General features: G+C 43.9%; 1 protein-coding gene across 1 annotated transcript in view; it reads left to right on the top strand.

Moving 5' to 3' along the window:
- CGNL1 (cingulin-like 1) overlaps positions 1-9,252 on the top strand; it is a 135,373-nt gene that overhangs the window by 36,344 nt on the left and 89,777 nt on the right. Inside the window, exon 8 of the mRNA XM_011940571.1 lies at positions 5,859-6,071. Within this exon, the coding sequence (XP_011795961.1) occupies positions 5,859-6,071 (213 nt within the window). The remainder of the gene's footprint in view (positions 1-5,858; positions 6,072-9,252) is intronic.

Here is a 9,252-nt window from a genome sequence, read left to right as displayed (position 1 = left end):
TTTTCTTAAACCTGTTCCTGATGTTGCTGGCTTGCAGGTTGTTTGTCTCTTTCCCGTAATAGGAACTGTATCATTTACTGCTGCCTTTCTGCAAGATGAGTTACGGTGTAATTAGCTTCCCTATGTCAAAGTGGGTTTCTCTTGCTCCAGAAAGTCACCCTCTGTTTTTATCAGTTTCCTTTGACTTGTCAGCAACACTTAAACTATGATCTATGGTTTCTGTATCACTAATAAAATAGACCCTGTCTCCTTGTCACTTTTAATTTATTCTTCATATCTGAATAAAAAGTGACCTGGGGGAAATTGATAACAGAGTATAGTTGTGGCCAAGTTCCCCATGGCATTTAGCTTGGAACAAACTCTTAACACAATGAGCATTAAACACTTACGCTTTTGAATGTTAACTCTTAACACAATGAGCATTAAACACTTCTGCTTTTGAATGTTGGAAAAAGGTTGAAGGCCCAAGTTTTGCAAGTCCTGCATAATGGACCAGATTTTGCATGAAATATCTTTTAATATGTCACATTTTGTTAAATAACACTGGACCCCTGTATGCAATCAGTAAAGTAACATTAAGAAAGAATAGGCTGCTATGTCTATGGAGTAGCCATTCTTTTGTTTCTTTACTTCTCTAATAAACTGACTTTCACTTAAAAAAAGAAAAAGAATAAAACAGTTAAAAAAAAAAAAAAGAAGGGAGAAATAGTAGAAAATACTTTGTTTTCTTAGAGTAAGCCATAAAATTGACCAACAATGGGTTGACTTTGTTATTCTCAGTTAAATAGATGATTCTGAAATTTTTGTTTTTCAGCTCAAGTTACAAGAATGATTATAGAATAGGTTTCCACCACTTCTTTGTCATGAATGCGTTACCTTCCATTCTGAAGGTGACAGGTCACCGTGAGACAGCTTGCTAAGTGCCACGATGGTGAGGTTTTCTAATTATCAAATGTCTGCTTTGATGGGAGCCTGCAGTGCTGAGAGATGGGCCTCACTCCAGCACAGTCCTGTGGTGTTTTATTCCTGGCATTTGCCAAGATGCAGGTACTTCAGTCTTATTAAAATAGTCTGGTTATAAAAATTGTGTTGGTCTGAGGAGAGATTGTGCTCAGAAATTATGTCTCTAAAACTTCTTTTGTAATGATATTTTTGAACATTCTACGCATTTTTATGAAAAAGGCAGCCAAAAATATCGTGATTCTCACCAGCCGTGTGATGCTTCCTTGGCCATCCTTCTGGAACAAAAAAATGACAGAATTCTCTGTCAGCTACCATTGCTATAAAACCTTTTATTTACGCTTTCAGTGAGCATGGGCCAGAGATAGGGACCCTGTGGAACTTCTGGGAAGCACTTATGCAAAAGAGGGTCTAGATTGGTGTCTTCCTCATTTTGATGTGTCATGCTCGTGCCCAGGTGGTGTGTGAAGTAAAGCTTTTTGTGAGTAAATACCTTGCCATTCTGGACATCCTGGTGCCTGCTTCTCAGTGCGCATGGTGTTGGGGTGGTCACTTGCTGCTGCTCCTGCTGCTGCCGCAGTACAGCTGGTCCCATAGTGTGTTCCTTTTTCTCTTAGATCTCCATCTACCCGTTTCTTCAGGCTCTGGTCGTGTTTCTTTGCTTTAGTTTAAGAAGGTAGACCTCCTTAAAGGGTCTTCCAGCCAAACACAGCGTTCTGTTTTGGTGGCATCTGTACGAGGCTGTTTTCACGCTGCTGATGAAGACATACATACCTGAGACTGGGCACCTTACAAAAGAAAGAGGTTTAACGGACTCACAGTTCCCTGTGGCCAGGGAGGCCTCATAATCGTGGCAGAAGGTGAAAGGCACATCTCACATGGTGGCAAACAAGAGAAGCAAGAGCCAAATGAAAGGGGTTTCCCCTGATAAAACCATCAGATCTCCTGAGATTTACTCACTGCCATGAGAACAGTATGGGGGAAGCCACCCCATGATCCCATTATCTCCTACTGGGCCCCTCCCTCAACATGAGGGAATTACAGGAGCTACAGTTCAGGATGCGATTTGGGTGGGGACACAGCCAAACCATAACAGCATCTAATGGATGAACTCCAGTGTGACTGTTTGCTTCTCAGCCTTCTTGAGTGTGTGGTTTTGTGGTCAGGTCTGTAGTGACCATAGTGAAGGGAAAGGGCATTAGGACCCATCTAGGTCCCATTCTTGACTCTGCTGCTTGTAAGGCTGTGTGATCTTAGGCATGTTAGAGTCTCAGAGCTTCGTCCGTTTATGAAGAGTAATAATCTTCATCTCCTTGAATATCCATCTCTCTGGATTGTTAGACATGCTCAGCACAGTTCTTATGATACATAAGGACCAAACACCGTCAACTTTCCTAGCTCTCGCCACTCCCAGACAGCCAGTTTTCCCTTGTTTTCTTTAATTGGAGTCCACAGAGAGGCAAGTTGACCTCTAATGGAGGTATACTTACATTTTGAAGTTTATGTATTTTTCTCTGCCTTCTTTGCTTGATATAATTAAGCCCCGAGGTGATGGAGTGAAGTTTTTGAAACCTCATGTACCTTTTGGTTTCTACTCTGGAAAACTTCAAGTGCTACTAAGTGATATGGCGAGGTGTAATCTGATTGGATTTGTGCTGCACAGTCCACTTAAGCGACAGCCCCAGCCATAGATAACAGCATGTCGGTGCAGAATGGGCCATAAAAACTTCAGTCTTGACATGCATTGGCGGCAGCACACAAAGGCAACACAAAACACAGAGATATGCTGGAAAAGATAAGTGTGGGGAGAGGAACTGTCTTATCGTCCAAACAATTGAGAAACGTGTGAGAGTAAAAGCAGGAAACGGGTCAGAATCACAGGGCCTGCGCTAAAGATGCTGGCAGGAGGTTCCCGGAAGCCCTGGGGGTAGCCGGAAGCAACAGTAATTCAGGAGAGACTCTGATCTTCCTTAAGAAGGGGCTGGGCAGCGGCAGCAGGGCGTCCTCTTTGATAAATATCAGGACAGGGTATATTTTCATAAGATCTCTGTGTTTGGTGCTTTGAAAGAGCCAGAGCTGGCCTTGTTACTTGCATAGGTCTCTTGACATTTCATCTGAGCTTGTCAATGCCTGCTAGTTAGATTCTTGACGGGCAAAATCTTAGTCTGTGCAATGCAGCCCTATTCTGGGATTGTAGAGGTTCCTCTGGTTCAATGGAGGTGCATGTCCTAGAGAAAAAGAAAGAGATCTCATTGTCAGTTATCCCTAAATCAATAAAATGTTTCTTGCCTCATCAGGGACACACTTCTTGAATGGAAAGTAGCTTATCATTTCTGAAGCCTTGGGTCCCCAGGGGCTCCAAGAGAACAGGTCCTGCCTGTTCTTATGCAGAAGCCACAGGTGAAATAACTGATGAGTTTAGAATTCTGACATCTCCAGACACCTGTACTGCACTTGTTTATTTATATCTGAACAGATAAGTGCTCCCAATATTAATCTTTGCATCAAAACTATAATAAATCAGATCTGTATCCGTCTTTCAAGAAGGATAAGTAGGGAAGCCAAATGCAGATTAGAAAAATGATTAAAATATATAGAATGTAAAATAAGAAGTATTAAGTACTGTTAGAAGAACAGCTAAAGTGAGATGGGTATTCAAGAGGGATATTCAAGGAAGACCTCTTGGAGGAGGACAAACTGTATCTGGGTCTTCAAAGATTTTCTGAAAGGCAGGGAGAGATGGGCCTGAGAAGGGAAAAGGGCACTCCAGACAGAAGATGCTACATGGATTGCCTTAGAGGCTGTAGGCGAGAGCCTGGATGCAGGAAGCAGCTGAGTGGCTATTGTAAACCACCTGCACAGGAGGTGAGGAGGGCTTTACCCAGGGAGGAAATGGAAAGGATCGAAGATATTGCAGAACTAATTTTCGGTTGTGAGAGACCAGGACGAGAGAAAAGTCAAAGTTGCTGCCAAGTTTCTGAGCTTGAGTGCTGAGGGGGCAGGTGGTGCTTTTCATAAGAGCAAAGAACAAAGGAAGAAGGAAGGAAGGAGCATGATGAATTCTCTTGAGACTGTAATCCTACTGAATCTGAGGTGTCACAGGACACCCAGATGGGTGCATCTAGCAGGTCTTTGAATGTGTTAGTGCAGGTTTGAACTCAGAGAAGGGTAAGAGGCAAACGTTTAGGAGTCATTTACATAGAATTAATAGTTGGAAAAACAAAAATGAGCTTGCTGAAAGAGAGTAAAGAATGCAAAGTTGCATTCTTGGAGATCATCATAGATTTTGGGAAGAGGGAGAGAAAAGCCAGAAAAGACTATCACAGAAGAAGCAGCCTGAGGGAAGAAAACAGGAGTCTGTGTTATCTTGGCATTCCAAGAAAGAAGGACGTCTTAGAGAGACAGGAAGGGAGGATGACAGAGGGGTAAAGAAAATTGACGACTGGGAAAAGGCCATCGGATATGATTAAAGGTCACAGTTACCTCAGGGGACTGTCTTGGTAGAGTAGGGACAAAAATCATACAGCAAGAGATTAAGGAGTGAACGGGCAGTCATGAAGTAGAGGCAGTGAACAGAAATTATGCTTTCAAACATTTTGGTGGTGAAGTTTGGCAGGTTACCAAGATTCAAGAATATGGATAGGAACAAAATGGCAGAAAGAAAAGACAACTGTATTAGTCCATTCTCACTCTGCCATAAAGACACTACCTGAGACTGGGTAATTTATAAACAAAGGAGGTTTAATTGACTCACAGTTCCGCATGGCTGGGGAGGCCTCAGGAAACTTACAATCATGGCAGAAGGAGAAGTAGGCACCTTCTTCACAAGGCGGCAGGAGAGAGAGTGAGCGAAGGGGGAAAAGCCCCTTATAAAACCATCATATCTTGTGAGAACTCACTATCACAAGAACTACGTAGGGAAAACTACCCCATGATCCGATCATCTCCCACAGTGTCCCTCCCTTGACACGTGGGGATTATGGGAATTATAACTCGAGATGAGATTTGGGTGAGGACACAGAGCCAAAGCATGTCAATAACTGATGGAGTGAAGACTGGGAGCAGGCTGGCAGGGGACAGTGCATTCTCTGTGGAGGGACTGGGTGGAAGAAGGCCTGGAGTGTAGAGGGATTGAGGTGGAGAGGGAGCCAGCATGCCCACATCTCTCTGGCTGAGGGAAGGGCAAAAGTGTCTGTGAGGGCGAGTCCTGAGCTGGAAAACTGAGAAGGTCTGGAACAAAGATGCTGGAGGAAAAGGAGCGCCAAGCCTTTGGCAGGACACACTAGGCTCAGGTAATGTGATTTGTAGTGGAGCCTGTTGCCCCAGCTTTGTGACCTTCCTCATTAATACTTGGCAGTTAAGAAGGGGAAAATGTGAATATTGTGCTCTGCTCAGATGGGCAAATGAGATAGAAGAAAAACAGGCAAAGTCATCCTGAGTACAAGGAATGTGGATGAAGGGTTTGACCACACTCAGGGTCCTAGGGGATATGAAGCAAGGTAGGCAAGTTGGCGTGTCCCCCGTGAAGCAACAGCACACACAGGGCAAGAGCAAGGGCAACAGCAAGGGCAACAGATCACTACACAGAAGTGAAACGAGATGGAAAATACAGACGTGTTTACCAAAGCAGTGAAATTTACATTAGTTTCTCCTTTCTCCCTCAAATTCAATCGAATCTCCAAGAAGCAAAGACAGAGGAATCCAAGGGAATCATGGCCTCTGAGAAGTGCAGGGGGAGAGGAAGAAATGGTTTAAACAGGTTTGTGGGATGAGAAGGAGAGAGTGGCAGGGCAAGGTGAGATGGCCGTGCATATGGGGACTGAACTGGAGGGGAGATACAGGGCCTCTCAACAAGATGTTTCATCATCACCTCCTCCCTTCATGTTTCTTCTCTCTAGGAGCTCTTACAGGCAAAACAGGATCTTCAAGATCTCCTGATTGCCAAAGAGGAGCAAGAAGACCTCTTGAGAAAGCGAGAGCGTGAACTCACTGCCCTGAAGGGAGCCCTGAAAGAAGAGGTTTCCAGCCATGATCAGGAGATGGACAAGCTGAAGGAGCAATATGATGCTGAGCTGCAGGCCCTGAGGGAGAGTGTGGAAGAAGCAACCAAGGTGAGGGATGGGGCAGGAGAATCTGGCTTGGGAACAGATGAAAGGGAAAGACCCTCTCTCCCACACCACTGCAAATTCCCTTCCTTCCTTTTAATTAGAAAGTGAATCTCAGTTCATCAGATCATGGACACAGAGCTTATTAACAAAGAATAAGCTCAATGGTCCTGCTATTGACCTTTTAAAGTCTATAAACTGAAACGTTGGTAGGGACATTGGTTAAATCCTGTTGCAGGTGGGGAGATGAAGAGGCTGCAGATGAACACTTGAGGTTCTGCAGCCCATTGCAGAGTGGAGGGCTGTACTCTCCCAGGCGTTCCCAACGGTCAGAGGCCGAGGGCATTGTGTGACCATGTTAATGGGCAGAAGTGTAGACAGGACCCAAATTCCTGGAATCCTTCACCCCCTGCCCTAGTCTGTTCCTTTTGATTTTGTGTAGCCTTTTGTTAGACAGTTCAGGTTCCTTTCTCAGCAGTTACAAGAGGGTTAATTGGCTGAATTGCCCAAACCCTTCCAAGATAATTTTTCTCTTAATTGAATTCTTGGCTCCTACAAATAGATTCAAAATTATGCTGAAGTCTTTTGGGGCAGACGTCATACTGACTGTTGAAGAAGAGAAAAACAGTATTTTGAAGGGGAAAATGGTTTGAAATGTCATGCCATCTTTAGGGAAAGAGGGGAATTACAGAGTATACAATTTTCAGAGACTCTGCAATATATAGGTTAAAAATGATGAAGAAAGATCTCTTGATATTGTTTATTCTGTGGTGATTACAGTGACAGCTCAGAGCTAGTAGGCCCTCTCTCCCCTAAGCCCTATGGTGATTCAGTGATTTTCAATTATGGCACAGTAATTGCAAATGACAAGAAGTGAAAGATGGGTTTGTTTGTTATAACAATAAAAAGTCTGGGAAATAGTCTGTTTGGGGTTATTACAATTTTGAGACCGTTTTTAAAAGCCTCTTGTTGTTGATTTCCCTATCTGATTTTTTTTTTTTTTTTTTTTTTTTTAGATTTGACTGAATTTGAGGGAGAAAAGCAAAACCGATTTAATTTTTATTGCTTTGAGGGGACGTGTCTGTTATTTGCATCTCATTTCATTTCTGTGCAGCAGCCTGATATCCTTGTGATTGATCTTTATGTGCTGTTGCTTCATCAGGTACATGCCAATAGGCTACTGAGTAAAATGATTCTCCTTTGGACCCATATCTTTATCACCCTTAAATCTTGCCTCAAAGCTCAACTTAATGTGGTGTATTCTGGGTGGCTCCTTTAAGGGTAGTTGAGAATAGTGTTGGGGGATATGTTGTAGTGATTTAAGTATAAGGAAAATCAAACTTGTGCCTCACATGGGGTAGGGGCTATTTTATTGGAAGCTTCCGGATTCGCTACTGTCAGAGATACGTAAGTGAGGAAAGGACACGTGGTAGGTGAAAGGATATCTCTGTTGTATGGAATTGAGATCATCAGTAGAGACTTACGTTACTGCGTTTTGACCCTTTCAAATGTCTGCATTATATAGTAACTCAGAATATTTTCATTATGCCAGTTCGAGAGCAATAACTACGTTGACCCATATCAGTCTGTAAAAGCAAAACAGGCCAAGTGGTCAAGAGGTGTATCATTGGCAGAGAATGGACAGTTTCCGAGCACCGGGAAGCTAACGCAAGGGGGTTCGCCTTAGTACCCAGTGGGGGTGCTGGCCAGCAAGGGCTCTTTGTTCCAGGCTGTTTTCTATACTGCTGCCAGCATCATTCCTTAAAAAAACAAATCTGATCATGTCAGCCTCTGCTTAAGTAACTTGCTTGACTCCCCAGTGCCCCAGATTTCAGCTGAAAATTGTTAGCATCATAGGGAAGAAGTTCCTTCTCTGCCTAACCCATCCCCAAAAAACTCTGTATCTTTCAGACATCTCACCTCTTCATACGTGTAGAGTGACTTGCTCCTACTTTGCCATCTGACCAGGCTCTTCTTCTCCTGCAAGACCTTCCCCAGATGTCTTCTCTTTTGTGAACACACCCTAGATACCTAAACTACCTTTGGTGGAGTTAGTTGCACCTTCCTTCACCTTCCTTAGGGTTTCTGTGGAACCCTGGCCATTCTTCTGCTGGTGTAGTTGGTATCACACCCTATTGTAATTTCTTATCTTGTCTGCCTCCTCCATTAGACTCTGCACTTCTTAGGCACAGGGGGCACTTTTGTCCCCCCGCCTTTTTTTTTTCCCTGAGAGGGAGTGACAAACTCTAGTACCTCTGGGGCCAGACAGGGAGCATAAATGAGTAAAGTGCTGCATCTGTTGTTGGGATGATAGGAGGGTATGGTGGGGACTGCGACAAGCTGGCTGGAGGGCATGTCCTTTGCTGGAGGCTTCGGTGGCTTCTCTGCTCCAGCTTAGAGTTGCCAGTGAGGGAATGCTGGGCCCATGTTGCTAGATCTTTCATTTTTTTCAAGAAGCCAGATACCTGGATGTTTCTGTGAGATCTCCCAACTTTTAAGCATATCTTCAAATTACAAAATAAATAAATAAATAAAATGACATAGACCAGTACACCCCATATGCAAGTCAAGAGCCTGTGCTCTTAACCCCTTGAGCTCAACATGGTGCCTGGTACAGTGTTTGGCAAGTGAAAGTTAGTTTAGGACAAATTTCCTTTCTGAGTGGGTTTTCAGTCCCTGCCATGTAGTTCCTGTTGAATTTTTTCAGTGATGATGTGGGAGGTCTTTTAGGGAACTCTGGTATTCTGTGAATTTCTGTGCCTTGCTTTTGAATTTCTCTGCGTTTTCTTTCTCTTTCCTTCTTTTTTTTTTTTTGTTTGTCTTGAGATGGAGTCTTGCTCTGTCACCCTGGTTGGAGTGCAGTGGCAAGGGCTTGGGTCACTGCAGCCTCCGCATCCCAGGTTCAAGCAATTCTCATGCCTCAGCCTCCCAAGTAGCTGGGATTACAGGCATGTGCCACCATGCCTGGCTAATTTTTTTGTATTTTTAGTAGAGATGGGCTTTCGCCATGTAGATCAGGCTGGTTTCGAACACCTGACCTCAAGTTATCTAGATGTGAGCCACGGTGCCTGGCTTCCTTGCAGTTTCTATTTTTTTTTCTTTTTTTTCTTTTTTTTTTTGAGACGGAGTCTCGCTCTGTCGCCCAGGCTGGAGTGCAGTGGCCGGATCTCAGCTCACTGCAAGCTCC

Source organism: Colobus angolensis, unplaced genomic scaffold (genome assembly GCF_000951035.1).
Source record: "Colobus angolensis palliatus isolate OR3802 unplaced genomic scaffold, Cang.pa_1.0 Scaffold19, whole genome shotgun sequence".
NCBI lineage: Eukaryota > Metazoa > Chordata > Mammalia > Primates > Cercopithecidae > Colobus > Colobus angolensis.
The sequence above is the reverse complement of the archived record's forward strand: the minus strand, read 5'-3'. Positions and strand labels throughout refer to the sequence as shown.